Below are 24,906 nucleotides of genomic sequence, written 5' to 3'. Positions count from 1 at the left end.
GCTACAGACAGACTTAGATCAATTAAAAACCATACAAGCAAATTCTACACTCCTTTTCACTCACCTGCAACTGCACCATGAATATATTGTACATTTTGACATACTGGACGTTATAAAAATCCCCAAAATTGAGGACAGCAACCTGTTAGATATACAAACTAGCCAATAAGTGTCCTGAATCACTTCACATCAAGCATCAGAAAAAGGAACTTTTCTGGAGATCCCCATGATATACCTCTGTTAAGCACTGAAGAGTGGGATTCCGATAAGCTGGCATAGGGAAAAATTTAAGCAGTGTTTCCAGCTGTAAAAACAAACAGGACAGACTTCAATCTTTTTTCTCAAAGACATTCACATTACAACAGGTAACATATATAGTGACAAGCTTCAATCAATAAGATAAAGAATACGTAGCAATGGAATACAAACCAATGGTGATTCAAATATATAGCCCACAGGAATCCATGAAAGGAAAGCATGCAATGTTGCAAGAGTAGCCCTGATAAGCTCGGTTCTTTGGGATGCTGATAGCACATACATGCATAACTCATGGATGAGTTGAAACTCGCTGGGATCAGAAGAAAGAATCTATCAGTAAAATTTGTCCCAAAAATAACAATCTTGGTATCAAAGAATATAGGCATTTTGTATTAAGCATATATAAAATAGAACTTTAATCCTAGTTAATAGCAAGATAATAGTTATATTAAACGATCAAGCAACTGAAATGATTAAAAATTGTATCAATCCTTTGAACGAGTCTAAAATTCATTCAACAGTGTGCACCATCTTTCAATTCCTCATTACTATTGTTATTAGAATCCAAGTGGTCTCAAAACCAACCAATTGCAAGGCATGGTAAGAAAAGGAAAGTCAGGTTCCAATGGCATCCGATTACAAAGAACACAAAACTAAAAAGGAGATCTAAACGGAAGAAGAGACAATGCATGTCAAAAAATTAGACCACATACCAAGCACAAGTCCAGTTTCAAGAATCAGATACTACATATTCATTGAAAAGATCCAGCGTGATTATGCTTAGTTCAGAAAGGAGAAAAAGGAGAGGAGAGAAAATTTTCTTCTATCTTTTGGTGGCAAAATGGAAAGAGAATGAAAAATATAGAGGACAAGACATCTCTTTCTTGGAATCACGAGGTTGTTCCCAAAATGAGGAAAACTCTTATTCCCCATCTCACTTTCTATCCCAACCAAACCAAGGAAAGACTCCACCTCCTCTTCCATTTTTCCTTTTCTTATTTTCTCTTCTTTTCTCTTTTATTCCCTAGATTCCAGAATTAAAACAAAACCAGCGCTGAAGAAATGTTCTCCTCTAACATATAATTCACAACAACAACAACAACAACGACCCAGTATAATCCCACAAGTGGGGTCTGAGGAGGGTAATATGTACGCAGACCTTACCCCTACCCCGAAGGGTAGAGAGGCTGTTTCCAGGAGACCCTCGGCTCAAAAAAGCAACATGAGCCGATATATTAATACCATAAAAATGCATAATAAAATAACAGCAATATAAGATATATGAAATACAGAATACGAAATACGAAATAGATGGCTGGTATAGTAAAACTAGCAGGTAAAGCCCTGCATCAACAGACGACCAATGACATTCTTAGTCTAACTCCTAACTGGCTAGTCTCACTCTATTGTGCTGTAGAAATATTCACAACTTTCCCCTACCCTACAACTTTCCCCTATATATTCACTCTAACATATAATTCCTATGCTACAAAACATAAGCATGTGCAACCAGGTATTCCAAGTTACACCCCGTATCCACAATCTTATAATACAATACAATCAGCAAAATATTAAAATGAAAAATGTGCTAGATTGAAATAAACAAACGAGCTTTAAAATTGGATAGAAAAACTAAGGATTACACCAGGAAGTACCTATTCAAAGATTGTTTAAGCTCTTTAATTTTCTGTTGAGTCATTTCGCCCCTCGAGAAATCAAATACCTCCTCACTAAGAAGCTGAAGAATAAAATTTTCTGTCATCAGTGTGTACTTGATTGTTAAGTTTCACCGGAAGGAAGAAAAGAGGTGCGCAAAGACCTTCAATATGGCCATGCAATTTTCACATATAGTCTCACTTGTCTTTGCGGCTGCAACTAAATCTGGAACAAAGCTTCGCCATCTGGCTGGCCACTCATGCTTCAAAATCTGCAGATGCAAATATTCAAGAATAAAACCCCTTCTTTAAACCATTTAAAATCATGTGTAGCTTGAGTGACAGTCACTCTCAGTATTTGCAATGTTAAAACTACCTGAACCAAAGTTATATTTAGCTTGCTAACATATAGCTTTTCCCGCCTAAGTGATGCTTCATCACTAGAAAGCTGAGATCAAGACGAAAATAAACATACATGAAATAGTTAAAAGAATCAGAAGAAATGAGAAAATCCAACTCAACGTCCCCAATATGACAATCAATTGTGTAGTTATACCTTTACAATAACTTCAGAAATGTAATTTTTCATCCCATCTCTTTGTTCAACAGGTAATGCATTCCATCTATACTTTATAACACCTTCTAGAACCTGCAGGTATGAAGCCAATACAGTAATCCACTAATCCCGTCAAACAGTGACCAAAAACAATTAATTTTAAATTTGGGCAAATACGGAGAACATGTCGCCATATTGTGTTTTAGTGATGTCAATAAAATATCCATCTTCTCAAGACAATATTAAAGCATCCTTTAGTAATTTCTTCCTCTACTTTGATTCAATTTTAAACTTATTGACATCCGAAGAATTCACAATTTGGCTCCTGTAAATTGTCCACTCCAACCTACGCACTTAAGGCTAGATGTCTTTTATGGTTATATAGTTGGCAGAACTTAGCTCCTGCAAATTGTCCTATTAATCTTTTGGACTTCGTCGGCTCCTTAGCTTTAGCCTAGTTTTTGTCTGTAGAGCTGACTATGTCTTTATGTATCTCTCTTTTGTACTTCTTGCATCTTCTTGATGCCTTTAATGCAATTCTTTTACTTCATCAAAAAAAAAAAATCCGAAGAATTCACAATTTGGGTTGTCTCACAGCCTACCTTTACCTTCACAATCAAAGAATGAACTCCAACCTTAGCTCTCATCTTAAATCATGCCAACTTAAACCAAGACAAGCAACAAATAGAAGGAGTATCAAATATCAATTAAAAGAACACAACGAAACATCAAACTTTTGGATCGCTTCTAATACTCTCACTGTCCAACGACTTAAAATGCTAATGTCATTTGGCTTTTGTTCAAAACAACAATACATACTACACCAAGAAAAGTGATATAGTGCAAAATTGAATCTTTACATAACTATACCAAGAAAAGCAATACTCTTCATCAATGCTAAATTGAATATTTCCCTTTTATTAGATGTGATCAAATGTCAACTTCATTATAACTCTTTTCTATTCTTAAAACAATCAAAAGGTAAATTTATACTCACATGTCATTTTTAAAAGAAACACACTGTTAAAATCAGCATAACAGTTGAGACATACTCTATAAAATATGAACATCCAATTTGGATCAAAGATTAGTACTCAGTTACAACTTTTCAAACATTTGTATACATTCTTACTAATATCAATTTCATGCTTATAACTTGGGCGAGCATGTTTAATATATTAGGTTTCGTTAATATAGTACAAATGTTTGAAAAGTTGTAACTGAGGAGCCCATAAACACAGATGCAAGTAAAACTTATATATCCGAAATACGAATAGAATTACTTCCAAAAACTGACCTGCAAAGCAAAAAACTTGGTGTTCAGGCTTTGCGTGCTCGACAAAATGTGAACCACTTGAAGCCACATATCTGGGATATTTTGCAAGTCCCGCAAAATATGGTCTGCTGCAGCTCTCTACACAGCAAAATAGATAGAAGTGGGCGACAGAAGAGTAAAAAATGGAGAACAAGAACAGCTTTAAAGCTAATTCTAGTTGTCCTAAAAAATTTGTGTGATAATTAAATGGTACAAGGAATCAATTAACAAGCTACGCCTACACATATGATCTTTTTGGCCAATGCATCTTTTGTTGTTCATTCTTTTTCAAGAATCTATGAAGTGCCTTTTATTCAAACAAATATTAACTTTTTTATCAAAACGTATACTCCCTCTATTTCAATTTAGATGATACACTTTCCTTAATAGTCCATTCCAAAAAGAATGACACGTTTCTATATTTAGAAACAATTTAGCTTTAAACTTTTCATTCTACCCACTTTACCTTAATGAGAAGCTTTTATAGCCACACAAATATTATGGTCCCAGTAAGATTTTGCCCCTTAAGCATTTATCAACACATGTTTCAAAAGTCTTCTTTTTTTCCTTTAAACTTTGTGTCAAGTCAAACTACATCATCTAAATTGAAATGGAGCGAGTATTAATTTATACTCTATATTGATATGGGAGTATGTATCCTTGCAATTTCTAATCAGTGTTATCAAAGGCGTATGTAAGCCCTAAAGCGAGACTCAAAACATGTTGAGCGCTTCGCCTTGCTTAGCAGGCGCTTCAGTGTTGTCATCAAGGCTCTAAGATATATTTTTCCTTGCCAATGAGCGTAATCCTGAAGAGGGACACTAAGCAATTGATACTTTCACTTTATCATAAATTTTCTTCAATTTCTTTGTCCATATACTTGGTATTCATGCCTATAGATATTAGTCTTGGACTACACATACATATTTGTTATTTTTTTCCATTTGTACCTTTTTTCATTAAAGCCCGCACTTTATTTGTGCTTTGCACTTAAAGCCCCAACAGACCTTAGAGCTTTTTTGCGTTTTTCGCTTTTGATAACACTGAGTTTCTTGACTTCCAATAATTACTAAAAGTTGTGCGTGTGCATGTAAATGGTTGCTAAAAGAAAGTGGATATAATATTCACTATAGTACAAGGACGGAAACTTAGGTCAATTACCATAATTGTTATTCTAGTCAACTCACTCAGCCTAGGTACTAATATTGCAAGCCAAAAAATTTCCATACTCAGCCTTCTAGCTAGACCATTCAGAGTCATATATGTTCCTATCCCCTTCATCCCATTCTGCTTCTTAACCGCTACCATCTAAGATCACAAGTCTACTTAAGACAAGAAAATTTACCATGATATCAACTGATGTGTAGAAACAATAAGCTTCCTATGACATTCAAATCAAACAGGAAACATATTAAAACTTGAAAATTGACTAAGCATATCAATATAACGCCAAATGTCACCTTTCACTGGGTCCGACTACAACCCCCTAAACAAAAATAGCCCAAATCTGTGATGCACGAGAAGTAGACTTGTTTGGTCACATAATCACACAGGTTTTTAGAGCAGCTGAGCCACTAATGAGCGAAATGCAATTCATGCTAGGGAATGTAAACAGTTATTTTTGCGAACCTCACCTAATACAGATAAAATAAATTATCCTCCAAATTTCAAACAAAGGTAGAGAGGTTATTTCCGAAAGACCCTTGGCTCAAGAGGACAAAACCAAAACTCAGTTGGTGTCATTATACACCAACTGAGTAACTAATGCATACCCTAGAATTACCAAACCTAATTCTATACTTCTGAAAGAAGGTCCAGAACTAAATACTACAGATCTCAACCCTTCTTCTCTTTTAACTCTCCAAAATGGAGAATCAATTGCTGATATGTTCTTCCTTCTACTGTGGTGTCTCTGAGTTCATACACACATGCGCGCGCGCACACACACACACACACACATATATATATATATAAAGCTTCAGGCTGAAAGAAGTTAAGGATCATGGCAACACCTCATCAGAACCACATTCACACTAAGCTTCTATTCTTCATTGCACGTATGTGGACTACAATACCTCACCCGACTCTCCACAAACTTTAGTGGCCTTTTGCTTCTTCAGTTTTTCTATTCCCCCCTACATCTTTTTCTTTTTTTTTGGCGGGGGGGCAAGGGAGAGGAAGGTCAATAAGAAGCTTCTGAAACTCGCAATTCTCAGGATGGTACAAACATTAGAGAATAACTTTTGAAACAAAAGAATAATTATAAAACAACTCCAGAAAAAAGAGAAAAAAAACACATGCCCATGAATTGCAGGGGTGAAAAAGGGGGGATACAGAGAGATAAACAGCTCCAAAAGAATACAAAACTCCTTGGCCCTCAATCGGAAACAAAATGCAGAGCTAGCAGCGCAAAACAGAAAAATCAGTAAGAATTTCTCAAAAAGAGTAAAATGACTTCATTCACCTATGGGAAGAAATCATTTTAATTTATAAATATCCCAAACTCCTACTCCACATCACTTTCTTCAACTGAGACACTTGAGACATTTTTGTCAACCCTCAAATAATCAATAATATCAGTGGAACACTATCCTTGTACCCTCAAAACACTATCATTATACTCTATTGGCCAGCTTGTGCTAGCCTCGGCTATTCCATTGAATATCTAGTTATCTACTACCTCACACCAGAACGGGTACTGGGTAGCTCTGCCAACAAGGTTTAGGCGACAGGAACAAATCATCTAATGTTTTTTGCCTCCGTTGAGATTGGAACATGAGACCTCATGGTTCTCCTCCTACTTTAGACCACTAGGCCACATCCTTGGGTGCTTAGTATACCCAATCTTTCACCTTGTACAATTACCATACATCACAAACTTTTGTATCCAACCACCAATCCGTAAAGCAAAACAATTTTCCACATACCAAACCATCCAAAAATTCTTCATTCCTCTCCGATGGTTCAATTAACATGTGGCTAACTGTACTGAAATAAACTCTAGTAGTCAAAAAAGTTTGGTAAGCAATTGGAAATTACAAATTGGAGAATTAAGCCACATTAGTGACACATAGCAAATGAAGTGGAGAATGAAGGCAATAAGAGAGTTAGCAGATGCATATGTTGTTACCTCTTCCTTAGATCCAGTTCCATAGAAAGCGGCAACAGTGGCATCAAGCAAGGCAACATCAATAGGCTGGCTCAAATCCCTAAGCTTCTCCGCCGCCATGGAGAGAGAGATTTCAAAGAGTGATAAACCCTAGAAATTTACAAGTCCAAAAGTTCAAAAACTCCCAGGAACAGTACGGATGGAACCCTAGAGTGAAGGAAGCATGTATTCTCTCTATTATATGTTTGAAGAACGAAGGAGGGTGGAAAAAAAAAAAGACAGCTTCAATTTGAAGCAGAAAGCGAGGGGGTACTTTGACGGGGGTGGGTGGGGAGGGGCTTTGAAAATTGTTTAAGCCCTTCCCTCCTCTTTTACTCCAAGCGGGTCTGTTAGTGGGAGGAGCGTTATATTTTTCGAGTTTAACATCTCGTTAGGATGGTTGTTAATAAATAGCATGAGCTTATATAATGGTATTAATGATACGAGTTTAGTATGTATGAATAAGTCCAAATTCATTGGGCTAGCCTCTTTGATTAGGCTACAAATGATGAGCTCGCTTTTAAATCCAAGATTTCATCTCCCTACGGACACAGTTTAGTGTCATGTGTCAAGTGATATGGCCCTACGCGTAAAGTGGGCCTTTAGAAAGATGACAAATTGGGCTTAAAAAGCGGGCACATTATTTAGTAAAAATTGTACAGGGCGCCCTATTTGGTCGCCCCCATTTAATCTATACCAATTTTTTTTAAAGTTTTAACTTGTACCCACTTTTTAAACAATTTCAGCTCTCTTTCTCCTCCTCCTTCTCCTCCTTCGTTTTCTTCTTCTTTTATAGTGATACGTATACCCCTCCTGAGAGAAGCCAAGAATATGTAAAAATGGAGCAACAAAGACAATGATCTTTACCAGTATGATCACATCCCATTGTTTGTTGTTCATCTCAACAAACTAGGGCAAGAACTGCCACCACCACCAACATCTATTTCCACTGTACTCTTCTGGTATTTATTATTGTAACTTCCTTTACAATCCAATTCGAACCCCAAATGATTGTTTCTTCCAATAGATTTGGAGAAAACAGATTCATTGAGAGGGGTAGTGATTATAGTGGCTTTAACACCACGTGAAGCTACGAGTTTGGCCATGTCTAACGTAGGAATCATGTGGCCACGAGCCATAAAAGGAAAGAAGAAGAAATGGAGTTGACCCATGTGTGATAAAAGTTGCAGTAGAAATAGAAAGAAAAAAGAGAGTATTTGGGGTTATAAAACTTCAGCTCTAGAAGTTCGTCAGTTACAAAACAAAAACATCAGTTCTAGAGTTGAAGTTCGCCAGTTACAAAACATAAACTTGCCAGTTACAAAAACAAAAACTTCAGCTCTAGAGCTGAAGTTCGCCAGTTACAAATCAAAACTTCAGCTCTAGAGCTGAAGTTCGCCAGTTACAAAACAAAAACTTCAGCTCTAAAGTTGAAGTTCGCCAGTTACAAAAACAAAAACTTGCTACTTTAGTCCCGTCTACTAGAATGCTGAAGTTTTGCGTAATTAACTTTGCTACTTCAGTCTCGTATGCTGAAGTTACGTGAAAAAGTGGGTACTGTTACACCTCCTTTTTACTACCCCCGGGAGGGGCATAAGGAATTTTTTCCAATTAAAGTGACAATCGAAACGGGATTTATTTTTATTTAAAATTCAGAGTCGCCACTTGGGATATTTTATGGTGTCCCAAGTCACCGGTTTAAAATCCCGAATCGAGGAAAAGATTGACTCTGTTTTACAGTCCGCGAACACAGAAATCCGGATAAGGAATTCTGTTAACCCGGGAGAAGGTGTTAGGCATTCCCGGGTTCCGTGGTTCTAGCACGGTCACTCAACTGTTGTTATTGGCTTATCATCTAATTTTAAAACATGTTTTAGCCTATGGTAGATCTTAATTTATTAACCGCTTTTAATTATTTTTAAGGAAGATTCAATGTTATCTAAAATACGTCTTTGGACCACGCCATATGAAATGCACCCACGACCTGCGACACATTTTATTTAACGTCGTTGAGATTTGGAGTTGGGTCACATGAAATGCACACCCGAGCTTAGGAAAGTAATTTTTAAAATAGCGCACCTAAAGCAACTACGCACTTTCAAATTTGCGAGGGCCATGGAAAATTCGCTAATGACATACCTCGATTTCTAAAGAGTCAAAGTTAATTACCCGAGAGTCATGGGCTATCTAGTTTGGTTTATGGCACACCAAGAGTCTAATTAAAAGAGCGTGACTAGTTGATTAAAAGACGTGGAGGATTTCTACTTATGTTATGCCAAAGCTTAAGCTACAATTTAATAATCAATGGGCTAGCAATTGACAACCTATATTTGATTGGGGAAAAGCCCTGGCTGGTCATAAGCCAAAGGCTAATTGTCCGTTACTACAGGCCGGCATGAGAAACAATTGGGCTCAACATGAAGCCCAGCTTGGCAATCAGATCGCTGAAGGGAAAAATAATCACAATTGGGCCAATGATGGCAGCCCAATACACGATTTAGCACTAACGTTTGAAGCAAATTATATCATTCAAGAAAATTTGGAGTTGAACAAATACTGGTAATCCTTGAATCAAACGCAAAGCACAGTTTAATGCTACATAGGTTCTAAAGTGAAGATACAATCCCTAGTTGCAGTAACAGACATTTACACAAATTATTCACCAATTAACAACAAAACTCAAAGGCCCCCAACTCGTATTAAATTCTGATTCAAATATAGCATATTTAAAACAGACCACACGACATCGAAACTTGCCCAAGAAAACTAAATATGAAGAGTTAATCCAAATTTAAAAATTTCAAGTCAAAACTTAGACTCAAATCCCATTCGAAAGTCTTTTTAAGATTCAAGGTTTACATGAGCAAAATGACAACTCTAAAACCCCTGTACTGTATTTCAAGCGATATAGGAGCAAATCTAAAATAATCAGTGGGAAATAAGCCTAAATCAAGCTTGCTAGACCAATAACATAAAGGGTCTGAACTTAGAATTTACCAAAGCTATGAAACATACATCCAAACCAGCCAGCCTTAACTAATTAAACTAGGAATCATAGTCCTTAATTAATACATATTCTACCAAGTCCAAAACACTCTTGAATCAGCTGTATTCACACAAGGTCTAAATCCAGCACTCAAAACCAAATGTATATCAGGAAATGGAGTATTCACAATAAGCTAGACTAAAACATGAATAAGAATATGGCAAAATCAAGCAGCAACCAACAACAGGGACTAATGCTTTTCATTCAACTTCAGCTCGATTTACAGATCTTTACACGAAACTCAATCAGGCTTCATTTCCAACCATAGTTTCAGAAGAGTACCTGGTGCAATTAGAGCAGAAGAAAGAATGAGAAGTTTAACAGTAGAAACAGATGCACTCCAGCAGAACGGCAACAGCAAATTCAGCTTCTTTAATCCATTTCAAACCCAGAATGAATCCACGATTACTTCCAACTTTTAAAAACCTGAAAAAAAACATACAAAGCTTTAATGTAACAGTGTATTGTGGTGTTTTTTTGTATTTTCTCCTGATTTTTCAGACCTTTTCAGTGTATAGTATTTTCTTTTAGCCGTCTCTGATTTCTCCAGGTCTGATCCCCTCCCTCTTGACTAGAAGTAAGGGCCTTTTATAGGGAAGTTTAGGGTAGCAGAAATGAGTTCAAACTTTGCTCATTAATCCTTTTTCAATTTTCATTTTTGTTATTGAGTCCTTAGTTTGAAAAGTTATTTGTTAAAACAGCCCCAAACTCACCTTCCTAGTAGCTTCCTAAATCAGTTACTGAAGATTCTCCTACTTAAAAACCTCGAATTACCCTTTAAGCTTAGGTTATTTATCCTCAAGACCCTGGGTCAAGTTGACCCAAGACTCAAGCCCAAACCTTGGGCCTGCCACTCGGACTGACCCTCTTCTTTGGGCTTCTGATTTTCAGAACCCAATTAACAAATCCAGAACCCAACAGAAAAATTCAATAATAGGGCAACCATGGTTATACGAACACTTGAAACCAAGGATTTCAACTAAAACAAAAATGGGAGGGGAATTTAAACGAAAACAAAATCAAACAAACTAAGACAAACCCTAACTGAAAGAAAGAAAAAAAAAATAAACTAAAATTAACAGGCGTGATGTGAAAAAATAGAAAAATCAGAGAAAGGAAGGAATCAAACGAATCTTGGAATGAAATTACAACAAAAAACCAAAGGACCTGAAATACCTGAAAGAGATAAATGGACGATGGGTTTGAACGGATTATTCGGCAGTTTCGATTTGAACCCAAAATGAGTGTTATTCGGGTTTTTCTTGTGAGAACAACTCGTCTAACACTTGTTTCAAGTCAAAAAATCTTCAAGGCTTGGAGAACAATCAAACCAGACCCTTAAATGATGAATCAGAGGCGAGGAAGGAATTAGGGTTCCGTCTTAAGATCTGAAATTAATGAAAAACAAAGAGGATTTCGGGAAAATTGATGGTGGTTTAGTGTTTGAGGGATTATAGGGAGAGTGTGATGTTAATTTGGGGTTGCTTGGAGTTCCCTCGCCGGTGGAAATGGTAGAAATTCCTTAGTGCAACACTAGTTCGATGAGAAAGATGGTGTTTGAGAGAGACAGAAGTCTAGGTTAAACTGAAGGTCTTCAGACATTTAATTAAAGTGGGGGAAGTATTCCCGGCCGTTGGATTCACTAAGATGAAAGGCCAGGATTTAATTAGTTAGATAACTCAAAACGGCGTAGTACCGGCCTTATACTACGTCGTTTGGACGGTCTGAAAGACCAACTGATTTGGACCGGGTGGGGATCGATTTTGGGACTGGATTGGGAAGGATTTGAATGGGTCTTTAATTAAAGTGACCCAATTTCACAAGACAAGCATTTTTCCAATTCTTTCTTTTATCTTTCCAATTTCTTTTCAATTTCAAATCTTTTTTTCTTTTTTGAATTAAAATAAAACCTAGATTAATTTTGAACCCAAATTATTCTACCAAATTAGTTTAATTACCAAAAAAGATATTTACAACAACTAATTAATTATCAAATTAAAAGAAACTACAAAATTTGAAGCTAAATGCAAAAATGAGTTATTTTTGTGATTTTTTCTATTTTGTCAAACAAATTAATTTACTAATTAATCTAAAATGTAAAATTAAGTCCTACATGCAAATGCAATGCTTTTTTTTGTATTTTCATGAATTAAACAAAATTAAACATGCGCAGACAAATGCAAACAATTAACAAAAAATGCTACAAAATATCACGAAATTGCAAACGATGGGAAAAATTTATTTTGTTTGAATTTATGGGAATAATTCATGTAAGGCAAAAATCATGTGCTCACAGCTGCCTCTCTTTGCTCGGAAACACGGAGAGTTTTCGTGCAAAGATAAAGTGAGCAGATACGAGCGATTTTTGCCCGTTTGAATACTCTGTGGGAAGCATTTTTGAAAGATTTGACCGCACTCTGCTTCCGAGGTTGCCTACATATCTTTGGCTATAAAGGAATCAAGTCAGTGTTTTTCGGGAAGTTTCGGTAGCTGAGACTACCAGGAAGCTGTGATTTCACTGTTGTTGTTGTTGCTGCTACTGCTTACTGAACTCCTTATTACATCAAGACAAAATGAAAGAAGCTAGACTAAACTACGACCTATGCATTACAAGAATCCTATCTATATCTTCAAACTTGATCTTGCAGTTTCTGTTGCTCTGTTGACTCGTACTCTCTAGGTGAAATTCCTTTGTTGCTGACTTGAATTGTAATCTGAGATGTTTTCCCTTTTTCTCCAAGCGGGCGCCTGATTGCCGAACTTGAACCATCTTCCTTCGAACATTGCTGTTTTCCCTTCGTTCTTCAGGTGGGCTCCTGATTACCAACATTTGAATTGTTGCTTCCCTTCGTTCTTCAGGTGGGCTCCTGATTACCAACACTTGAATTGTTGCTTCCCTTCATTCTTCAGGTGGGCTCTTGATTACCAACACTTGACTTGTTGCTTCCCTTCGTTCTTCAGGTGGGCTCCTAATTACCAACACTTGACTTGCTGCTTCCCTTCGTTCTTCAGGTGGGCTCCCTATTACCAACACCTGACTTGCTGCTTCCCTTCGTTCTTCAGGTTGGCTCCTAATTGTTGAACTTCCTTTGAACCTTATTGCTTCCCCCCGTTCTCCAGGTGGGCTCCTGATCGCTGAATTCCTTTGAACCTTGCTGCTTCCCTTCGTTCTCCAGGTAGGCTCCTGATTACCAACACTTGCGCTGCAAAACTTGAACTGCTTCCCTTCGTTCTTCAAGTGGGCTCCTGATTGCTGAACTCCTTTGAACCTTGCTATTTCCCTTTGTTCTCCATATGGGCTCCTGATTACCAAAACTTGCGCTACAAAACTTAAACTTATTCCCTTCGTTTTTCAGGTGGATTCCTGATTGCTGAACTCCTTTGAACCTTGCAGTTTCCCTTCGTTCTCCAAGTGGGCTCATGATTACCAATACTTAACTGCTTCTCCCTTCGTTCTTTAGGTGGGCTCCTGACTACCAATACTTGAATTGCTTCCTCTTGCGACTGCTTTTCCTTTGAATTATCTTTCCTTATTTCCCCAAATGGGTGCTTGATTGCTCGACCCTGAACTGCTTTCTATCCTTAAAACTCGTGTTGTTCGTGAGTGCCTGATTTTACCAAAATAGACAAAACAAAGAAAATTTCCTGCCCCAGTTTGGTAGTTGGGCACATATGTGAGTGTTAATTGAATCAGGTTACCAAATATCACCAAGAATTTGAAAGCTAGATCCCATTATCTAGGAGGGTCCTGAAAACTCCTAGTAAAATGATAGTTTTAAAGCTAAATTATATTTTCTAAAGGTATGACTTCCGCTAAATCTTGTTATCTATGAAGGTCTTAAAACTAAATCCCATTATCCAGGAGGGTCCTGAAAATCAAAATCAAATCTCATCTTAAGAGTGACAACTTTAAGGCTAAATTATATTTCCCTATGGCAAAACTTACGCTAAGTCTTGTTATCTAATGGAGGTCTTAAAGCTAAGTCCTATTATTCAAGATGGTCCTGAAAATTTTGAATTGAATCTTATCCTAAGAATGAAAACTTCAAAGCCAACTTGTATTTCTCTAGGGTAAGACTTATGCTAGATCTTGTTACTCATGAATGTTTTAAATTTTAAACTAGGTCCCATTGTCCAGGGAGGTCCTGAGAATTTATGGTCAAACCTGTCTAATACTTGCTTTTCCTTAGGGAGGGTTTCTCCGAAATAAGAGAAACTTTCTGCCCCTGTTTCAAATCAAAGAAAAATCTTGTCAGTTTAAAATGTGGTGGTTAGTTTGTGGCATTCTTGCTGAAGGTGGCCTCTCCGTTGCCGTGCTTTGCTTTGACTGGTTGCCCCGAACTGGCCCGAATTGTTTGACTTTCTGATTGACCCTCAACCGTAGGACCCTGGATGACCCAAATGCTCTATACCCAAACCGTTGTTTTACACTTCCGTCCCCTATATCAGAATTGCTGCTTCTCCCATGAAATTACTAAACCATTCCAACGTTAGAACTTTCACTGACACTTTATGTCCCACTTTATATCCTACTATCTCCGACATGCTTTGGCCACACTATGCTTTGTGCAATTTTGAAAGTTGGTAGTGAGCTTTGAAATACTTTCTTATTTGCTTAAACACAACTAACATTGAAAACATCTTATATAATAAACCCGAAAGAAATGAAATGCAATGACTTTGAGAGTTAGGAATAAGGAAGGAAAATCCAAAACATGAATGACTGTTTGAAGGGGAAAAAGAAAAGAGACTTATCTGAGTGGAGCAGCTGGTACCAATGATCACGACATGCATTTCGGATTAGTCAGGCCAGTCTGTTCAACCAATCGACTTTCAGTTGTCATACTTTATGCCCCAAGATCTTCAAAACCCAATTTCTTCACCAAATCACTGACCTTGTTCGGCCTGCGGTGCCCTGAAGGGTTTTTACCAACAAACCTCTCTCATTTGTTCATCTCTCAGCTCACTTTCGCCTTAAGGTGCCCGTGAGGGTTTTTACCAATAAGACTCTCTCATTTTTCATTTTCCTTCCTGGACTGGAGTGTTGCCCCTGATATGAATCACCTCTACTTGCTCGATTTGGCTTCTCTCGAAGACTGATCGAAAGGTCTTTCTTTAGACCGTAATGTGGGCTTTTGGATAGGGATAGAAAGAAAGGATATCAAAAGCCTCAAAACAACTCAACTGGGTTCAAAAATTAAAACTTTTCAAATCAGATTTCTTACAACAACCACAACTTATGCCCTAGTTTCTTTGTTTGGGGACTTTTTGAATTTATTTCGATGGGACCGAACCGTGAGGTTGCCTACATATCCTTAAAAGGAATCAGGTCGAATGTAGTTCATGTCATAGAAATTACTCTGTTGTGATTTTTCTCTTTTCTTTTTCTTTCTCTCTTTTCCCTTTCTTTTCTTTTCTACTTCTTCTTCTTCTTTTCTTTTCTTTTCTCTTTTTTTTCTTTCTTTCTTTTTTTTCGTTCTTTTCCATTCTTTTCTTTCTCTTTTCTCTTCTACTTTCTCTTTTTTTACTCACCTTTTGTGCTCGCGTTTCTGAACTTTGCTACTGATTCCAAAAGAGGGGTATGAAAGGAAATAAATAAGGCTCAAAGGGGTAACAACGGATAAAGTGTTTAGATAGCAGAACAAAATGTCTTCGTCATTCCAATTTTCAAAACATGCCAAGTACAAACAAATACAATTTAAACCAAAGAAAGTATACATAATATCTTTTGACTGCATCAGAATTGATAGCCATGTCTACACATTTACCTTGTACATCTGTTAAATACAATGCACCATTGGACAACACTCTTGTTACAATGAACGACCCCTGCCAATTTGGGGCAAACTTGCCTTTTGCTTCGGCCTGATGTGGCAGGATGCATTTCAATACTTGCTGATCCACTTCAAATTTCCGGGGACGTACCTTCTTGTTGTATGCTCTTGCTATTCTCTTTTGATACAACTGGCCATGACATACTGTTGCCAATCTTTTCTCATCGATCAAACTCAATTGCTCCAAGCGGGTTTTGACCCACTCATCATCATCAATTTCGGCTTCAGCACAATCCGGAGGGATGGGATTTCAACTTCCGCAGGTATCACCGCTTCTGTGCCATATACCAACAAATAAGGAGTCGCACATACTGAAGTGCGAATAGTAGTACGATAACCCAACAACGCAAAGGGCAACTTTTCATGCCATTGCCTAGAACCTTCCACCATTTTCCGAAGTATCTTCTTTATGTTCTTGTTGGCTGCCTCAACTGCTCCATTCGCTTTGGGGCAGTATGGGGTGGAATTGCGATGCGTAATCTTAAACTGTTGATAGACTTCTTTCATCAGATGGCTGTTAAGATTAGCACCATTATCTGTGATGATTACCTTTGGGATCCCAAACCGATAGATGATATTTGAATGAACAAAATCGACCACTGCTTTCTTGGTCACAGACTTGAAAGTTTTAGCTTTAACCCACTTGGTGAAATAATCAATGGCTACCAGAATGAACCTGTGCCCATTGGATGTTGTTGGCTCAATTGGTCCAATGACATCTATGCCCCAAGCAACAAAGGGTCATGGTGCAGACATTGTGTGCAATTCAGATGGTGGAGAATGAATCAAATCTCCGTGTACTTGGCATTGATGACATTTGCACACAAAACTGATACAATCTCGCTCCATGGTGAGCCAATAATAACCCGCTCGGAGAATTTTCTTTGCTAGAACATAGCCACTCATATGCGGTCCGCAGACTCCGGAATGTTTCGGTCATGATAGCCGTGACCTGTCTAGCATATATGCATCTTAACAATCCAAGATCTGGAGTTCTTTTGTACAAAACTCCTCCACTGAAGAAAAATCCAGTTGCCAAACAACTAATTATTTTCTTTTGATCACCTGTGGCTTGTACTGGATACACCACCATCCTGATATACTCCTTGATATCGTGGAACCACGGCTCATCATCAAGTTCTTCTTCCACCATGTTACAGTAAGCATGCTTATCGTGGACCTGAATATGCAGAGAGTCAACATAAGCTTTTTTCGGATGGTGCAACATTGATGTCAAAGTAGCTAAAGCATCAGCAACCTCATTATGGATCCTTGGAATATGCCTGGACTCTACTGATCAAAACCGTTGACAAAGTTCATGTAAACATTGTCGACATGGTATGAGCTTTAAATCCCGTGTTTCCCATTCTCCTTGAATCTGGTGCACTAGAAGGTCCAAGTCTCCCAAGACCAAGACTTTCTGGACACCCATGTCTACAGCTAACCTCAAACCCAAGATGCATGCCTCGTACTCAGCCATGTTGTTAGTACAGTAGAAACGAAGTTGAGCCGTAACAGGGTAGTGATGCCCTGTTTCAGAAATAAGTACAGCTCCTATCCCAACTCCTTTCATATTAGTCGCCCCATCAAAGAAAAGTTTCGAACCTGGCTTTTCAACTTGTTCCAACTCGTCAATGTGCATCACCTCTTCATTAGGGAAATAAGTCTTCAAAGGTTCATATTCTTCATCCACCGGGTTCTTAGCCAAATAGTCGGCCAATGCTTGTGCTTTCATCGCAGTCCGAGTCACATAGACGTTGACAAATTTTGTGAGCAAGATCTGCCATTTTATGAGCCTCCTTGTGGGCATAGGCTTCTGAAAGATATACTTTAACAGGTCTAAACAAGAAATGAGGTAAGTAGTGTAAGATGACAAACAGTGCTTCAACTTCTATGCTACCTAAGTTAGGGTGCAGCATGTCCTTTCAAGGTGAGTGTACTTAACCTCATAAGATGTGAACTTCTTGCGGAGATAATAGATGGCTTCCTCCTTCTTGCCGGTGATGTCATGCTGACCCAATACACAACAAAATGAATTGTCCAAGACCGTCAAATACAGAATCAATGGTCTCCTTGGTTCTGGTGGGACCAACACAGGTGGGTTTGACAAGTACCCCTTTATCTTATCAAATGCTTCTTGACACTCATCTGTCCACTTAACCGCAACGTCCTTCTTCAGCAGCTTGAAGATAGCCTCACAAGTTGTCGTGAGCTGAGCAATAAACCTGCTGATGTAGTTCAATCTCCCTAACAGACTCATCACCTCGGTCTTGTTCCTTGGAGGTGGCAATTCTTGGATAACTTTGATCTTTGATGGATCCAATTCAATACCCCGCCGGCCGACTATGAATCCCAACAGCTTCCCCGATGGAACACCGAATGCACACTTTGCAGGATTGAGCTTAAGATTTTACCTGCGGAGCCTCTGGAAAAACTTTCTCAGATCTTTGACGTGGTCAGACTGCTTCCTGGACTTTATGATCACATCGTCCACATAAACCTCGATCTCCTTGTGTATCATGTCGTGGAATATGGTTGTCATTGCCCTCATGTAAGTTGCCCCAACATTTTTCAAGCCAAAAGGCATGACCCGGTAACAATATGTTCCCATGGCGTGATGAATGCCGTCTTTTCTGCATCTTCCTCATCCATTAAGATCTGATGATAACCCTCATAGCAATCCACAAAAGACCCAATCTCATGCTTGGCACAATTATCAATCAAAATGTGGATATTTGGCAGTGGAAAGTTGTCTTTTGGACTAGCCTTGTTGAGATCATGGTAATCAACACACACTCTGGTCTTGCCATCTTTCTTTGGCACATGCACAACATTGGCTAACCAAGTGGGATACCGTGTGACTCGAATGACCTTTGCATCAAACTGCTTTGTGACCTCTTCTTTAATCTTCACACTCATGTCAATTTTGAACTTTCTCAACTTCTGCTTAACGGGAGGGAATGCCGGGTCAGTGGGCAATTTGTGAACCACCAAGTCAGTGCTTAGACCCGGCATGTCGTCATATGACCATGCAAAAATATCTTTGTATTCGAACAATGCTTTAATTATTTCTTTCTTGATTTGCGGTTCAAGATGGACACTTATCTTAGTTTCTCTGACATTATCTGGGTCTTCTAAATTGATTGCTTATGTATCATCCAGGTTAGGCTTGGGTTTTTCTTCAAAATGGCTTAATTCTTTACTAATCTCTTCAAAGGCCTTATCCTCATCATATTCTGATTCATCATCACACTCTATTTTTTGGATTATTATTTCAAAATGAGATTGACTTTTAAGACTGGGCCGAAGATTCCTCATACATGTCATGTCATTGAAATCAGCATAAAAAGAACTGTACAGGGATGAAAAGAAAAACAAAAATAAAACTATCAGGAATGATAGAAAAGGGAAATTGCATTTCATTGAAAATAAAGATAACAAGGTTTATACATCCAAACGGACGGAACATAGAATCTGAATTACAACCCTGGAATAATCCAGATAAACTGAAAGAAAATTAAAGCAAAACTACCAAAACTCCTTCCGGGTAGGAAGAAGAGTAGTCTCCCAATTGTTAAGCTTTGCACTCAGCCCAACAAACTGCACATCTGCTTTGCTAGAACCTTCTCTAACTTCCTCCATGTTCATATCGTCGAACAACCTCTCAAACCTTTCAATTAACTCTTCATCAATGTTAACCATAGAACTGGGAACTGCTGCCACTGGGCATTTCCTAGCACCAGGCTTGACAAACGACCTGGAGAGACGTGGGATTGGCTTTGGAAATGCCCACGCCCTTTGTTTCAACTTTCTAGCCCTTTTCACATCTGCGGCTGTGGGATTGAATCCCAGACCAAATGTACCCAAGTTTTTAGGGAGAGACACCGACAGTATGATACCCTGCAGAGATGCACCCAGACCCTTAACAGGAACAAAGCCATTTTTCAGCATTTCGAAGGCCACCATGACTGATGTGGCGGTTACCTTTGGAATTGGAACACATTTCCCTTCTGGAATTTTCTCGACCGACATTGTTTCAAAAACCTGATAGACCCAAGGCCCCTTTTCATCTTCAACCTCAATAAACGGGACAACGACATCATTGTGAGTGCACGAGTTATCCTCGTTGTGCACGACGATCTCTTGTCTATCCCATTCGAACTTGACCATCTGGTGCAGAGTGGACGGGACTGCTTTAGCGGCATGAATTCAAGGTCGACCTAACAGCAGATTGTAGGAGACGGCTACATCCAACACCTGGAATTCCATGGTGAATTCAACCGGTCCTATTGTCAACTCAAGCACTATATCACCAACTGAATATTTCCCTCCACCATCAAATCCCCGAATGTAGATACTATTCTTGTGAATCCTCTCATCATCCACTTTCAACTTGTTCAGAGTAGAGAGAGGGAAAATGTTTGCACTGGAACCATTGTCAACCAATACCCTGGTAACCACAGAATCTTTACATTTCACCGTAAGATAGAGGGATCTCTTGTGCTCAGTACCTTCCACAGACAACTCATCATCAGAGAAAGTGACCATGTTTACCTCAAATATCTTGGTGGAGATCTTTTCCAGATGGTTCACTAAGATTTTGTCGAGAACGTAATCCTCGTTCAGAATTTTCATCAAGGCCCGACAGTGCTCGTCTGAGTGGATTAACAATGACAAGAGGGAAATCTGAACATGCGTCTTTCTCAACTGTTCCACGATGGAATAGTCTTGTACCTTCATTTTTCTCAGAAACTCCTCCACCTCTTCTTCAATTACAACTTTCTTCACTAGAACTGGGTTATCTTTGGAGGTTTTAGCTTTTCTTAACTCTTCTGGGGCAAAGCATCTCCCGGAACGAGTTAACCCATGGGCCTCATTGACTTCTTCTTTCACTTCCTTTCCCTTGTAGGTCACTATCACCCGTTCATAGTTCCAAGGGATAGCCTTGCTGTTGACTATCGGCAACTAGGTTACAGGCTTGATGATGACAAGATCCATACAGGCACCCTCTATAATTATGACAGGCTTGTTTGCCACTCCTAGCACAACCACCTTTGACTTTTCTTGTTTTGCTGCAATATCACTTGGGGACCCTTTCTCGACTACCACAGATGGTTCACCATTTGTCCCGCTCAACTTGTTCACTGATCCCTCAATTGTTGGTTTTTTAACTGGATTGACCCCACTGGACCGAATCATCATGACGGTCTGTGAAGGCTTATTAGGATCCCCTCCCTTATGTACTATTTCGATCATGTTTGTTTTCTGATGGGTTAGTAGTGGGTTCTGGTTGATATTGGGTGCCTCTAGAGCTTGGACTTCAATCCGGTTTGTGTCAATGAGCTCTTGGATAGCACTTTTCAAGTGCCAGCACTTCTCCGTATCATACCCCGGAGTACCAGAACAACATTCACAGCTTACAGAGTAATCAAGGTTCTTTGGATGAGGGTTTGACAATTTCGACTCAATTGGCCTCAGCATATCCAATTGCCTCAACCTGCGGAACAAACTAGTATAGGACTCTCCCAACGAGGTGAAGGTTTTCTTCCGCTGCAACCTCTTATTTTTAAAAGCTTGATTGGGCCGGAAACATGGGCCCGCAGGGTTTCGGTAGGCTCGTGGGGGGTTTGTAAGCATTTTGTGGAGTTGGGTTGGTATTTTGTGGGGCTGGCGCACGTCATTGTACATGGGCAGGAGGTTGAGTATATGTTTGGGGGTGATGGACAGAAAAATGAGGGTCCAGTGATGGGAAGTAATACTGGGGTGGATTATACGGGGTTTGGGTGTAGGTTTGGTGATGGGGTCGAGGCTGAGTATAATGGTGTGACGGGCCCCTGAGTCAAAACCATGATCTTGAATCAATTGTTGCCACATCTTCTTTCTTCTTCTTTCCAATTACTCCCCCAGTACCGTTTTGAATAGCTTAGGTAGTGATCACGCCCAACTATACCTTATAAAAAGGACTTAGCAGTCGTTGCAAATATAATCCGGTTTACAAGTCCGGAGTTGAATCCCACAGAGAACTAAGGTTTAGCTACAACTATTCACTATTACCAAGAAGACAAGCTTGAACAATTCCTAACTTATAGATATTTAGATTTATGTGTTTAACTAATTAACTAACAAATTAAAATAGTAAATTAACAACTAAAGATACTAAGGGTTAGAGAAAAGATTAAGGAGGTCTAGAGTTATGATTTCCCCAATTGTTGGAATCCTTCCCGCTATGTCTTCTATAATTTCGCCTAAGTATTCTCTATCGATCATGAACGCTCTGCGTGTTATAATTATCTCCCGAGTAATTACGACAATTTACTAGACATACTCCCCTGAGTTACGCTAGCTGGCTTTAATAATAACTCACTTAGATCGCACCCAAGGTTTCGTTATCCCTAATCCCACCTTTAACCCTTGGTTATTGATTCCTCACATACGTCGGGAGTGATGTTGTTCAACAACTACCTAAATATGCACTCTCTCCCGAGTAATACATACTAAATAGGCATAGCTAATTGAGGATCCTATCAATTAACTACAACAAGAACGTAGTTGAACAAATAGAGATTATACTGCGGCTCAATTATATAAAAACATAACAAGAATTTATCCTACAAAAGGTTCCATCAAAACCCTAGATAACAAATTATCTATTCATAATAGTATGTAAAATTACAATACTAAAAGTCATAACCAACGATGAAAAATAGGAAGAGGAAGACTCGTAGAAGAATTCCCCGCCTTGATCCTATTGTGTCTCTGCCTCCTTAGGTCGAATCTATGTCAAAAGTATGTCCAACCTCCTCAAAATAGCGTTTTTACATGTATTTATACCAAGTAGGTTCGGGCCCAAACGAAAAAACCCTTTCCTGTGCGAACTAGGACTTCGCTCTATAAAAGTTGAACAGCCGCGCCGCAGGCTGCGCCGCACTATGCAGAGCGTTAGTGCATTTTATCAGCAGCCTCAACTTTTCGCATCAGGCAACATTTTACACTATTGCACCGCACCTTACGGCGCCCCATGTGGCGCGGCAGTGTAATTTTCTCAGAGTGAGCTTATTTCGTCCTCTTTTAACATCCGGACTTGGTACACGACCTCCAAACTCGATCCTGGCTTAATGTATTGGGCTTTTACTTAGACTTCAAAGCTCCAAATTGATCAATTTAGCTCCAAATTAACTTTTGAGCTCATGATCACTTCCTGTAAGGCATAAAACACGTACTAAGTGCAATTTACTATCATTTGAACTCAAACGCACATAAAAAATGCAGTCATTGGCATGTAATACTACGGCTAAAACATTGGTTTCTAGCCTAATATCAACATCCCACACTTAAACCATTGCTCGTCCTCGAGCAATCAAACTACACTTTATATAGACACGACCTTTTTAAACAATTCTCCTAACTCATCACACCAAGAATATTTAAAATAGACTAAGCACAAAAGCATAACATCTTCACCTCAAGATTTGACTCACAAGTACCACGCATTATTTGTAACTCACCCACTTACTCTAACGTAGAGATCACTGACATTACCTTTCCTTCATGAATCAAGTGCCCTCACACAACAAAATAGAGTAGTTCCACACAATAAAATCTAAGAGCACTTAGGAACTCAAGATAGAAAGAATTCACTCACTCTCAGAAATAACATTCATATGCCACAAAAGATGCACCATAGGCTTGCCCGTAGTGTATTACTCTACTAATCGAGCTCATTCAGTCTAGGATCAAGTAGGACTTTATTTGGTTGTAATGTAGGCTGAGGGACGGGCAGGATACATTTAGATATAAGAGTGGCTACACCTCCCTAAGCACTTTAATACATACATTTAACATTTAAAACCCCACTTAGGTCAAACCAAAACTCCACCTTCACATCAATGTATATTAACTCCATACTTCTTTAAGCACAATTACATCAAAAGCCACCACCACAAGGAATATTCTTCACAACAATACAACTATTTTTTTTCTTTTCTTTCTTTTTCAATTCAAGTGGCTCTTACTTTTTTAAAACAGTGCACCTTTCTTCTTATTTCATTAGTTCCACTCAAAAGCCAAACCAACCACTCCATACTTTAACTTTTATAAAGTTCATAAAAATTCAAGTGCTCATGAGAGGTGAAAAGGTTCAAATATATGATTAATTCAAACAAATGGGTAAGGCTTGTAATGTGGTTGCCAAAGAAACAAGATTACAAGCTCAAAGAGGTTAACTACGATACATAACAATTAGGCGGGTAAAATATACATATCTGGCTCAACAAAGAAACGCCTATATCACTTCCAAGACTGAACAAAACTACTATTTTGCTTTGCAAACACACAGGGCAAGTTCTAGACATCAAATGCAATGCACTGAATAACATAAAACCTTATACACACATGGCACATAACTCACTCAGGATTACATTCATCAAGACACTCTAGTCAAAGCAGTTAAACAAAGCTAAAATCATATAATTTAAGGTACTTATACAAGAGTCAAAAATCGAGCCTAAGCGTCACAACCAAAGTACTCACTATTCTCAAGGCATAACAAAGTCAAGAGATATTGCTTTATTTCAAAACACAATAAAATGGCTCCTACTCCAAAAAAAAAACTAACTACACCCGGTTCAAATAAAACCCTTGGAAAAGAACTGCGACACAAAGAAAAATCAAGGGGGAATTACTATACTACCTACAAAGAAAATCTTTTTATCCTTTTTTCTTTAGACTTATATCCCTCAAGAAAATTATCTAGGATATCCATCGTCGGGAAAAGTCCAATCTTTACTATGTAAAAAAAATATTCAATTAAACTAACATAACTAAAATAGCATAGAAAGTCACATAGACAATCTTCTCACCCCACACTTAAAATTGTGCATTGTCCCCAATGCACACCATACAAACTCTCTGGTAGGCCAAAGGCCGAAGCACTAGCAGCTCATGTGGTACTCAGACTTCTCTCGAGCTTGGTCCTTCGTGCGGGTACCTCACACTTAGTTCCAACCATCTAATTTTCTATTGAATCCTTCCAATAACTTTGCTTTCCATGCTCCTAGAAAATAAAAAAATTGACACTACAAAAATAATACAATTA

At 38.5% G+C, this 24,906-nt stretch overlaps 1 protein-coding gene across 2 annotated transcripts in view; it reads right to left on the bottom strand.

Moving 5' to 3' along the window:
- Positions 1-7,330, bottom strand: part of LOC107816191 (protein EXPORTIN 1A) — a 28,068-nt gene extending 20,738 nt beyond the window's left edge. For both annotated transcript variants that reach the window (XM_075240690.1, XM_075240691.1), the window contains exons 1-9: positions 6,915-7,330; positions 3,767-3,883; positions 2,470-2,562; positions 2,290-2,361; positions 2,078-2,185; positions 1,914-1,996; positions 430-568; positions 236-304; positions 65-142 (exon numbers count right to left, since the gene is read on the bottom strand). In XM_075240690.1, the coding sequence (XP_075096791.1) occupies positions 65-142; positions 236-304; positions 430-568; positions 1,914-1,996; positions 2,078-2,185; positions 2,290-2,361; positions 2,470-2,562; positions 3,767-3,883; positions 6,915-7,013 (858 nt within the window). In that variant the 5' untranslated portion in view covers positions 7,014-7,330. The remainder of the gene's footprint in view (positions 1-64; positions 143-235; positions 305-429; positions 569-1,913; positions 1,997-2,077; positions 2,186-2,289; positions 2,362-2,469; positions 2,563-3,766; positions 3,884-6,914) is intronic.
- Between the last annotated feature and the right edge of the window lie 17,576 nt (positions 7,331-24,906).

This window comes from Nicotiana tabacum, chromosome 20 (assembly GCF_000715075.1).
Source record: "Nicotiana tabacum cultivar K326 chromosome 20, ASM71507v2, whole genome shotgun sequence".
Taxonomy (NCBI): domain Eukaryota; kingdom Viridiplantae; phylum Streptophyta; class Magnoliopsida; order Solanales; family Solanaceae; genus Nicotiana; species Nicotiana tabacum.
Note: the sequence above shows the minus strand (reverse complement) of the source record. Positions and strands in the feature narration are given on the sequence as shown.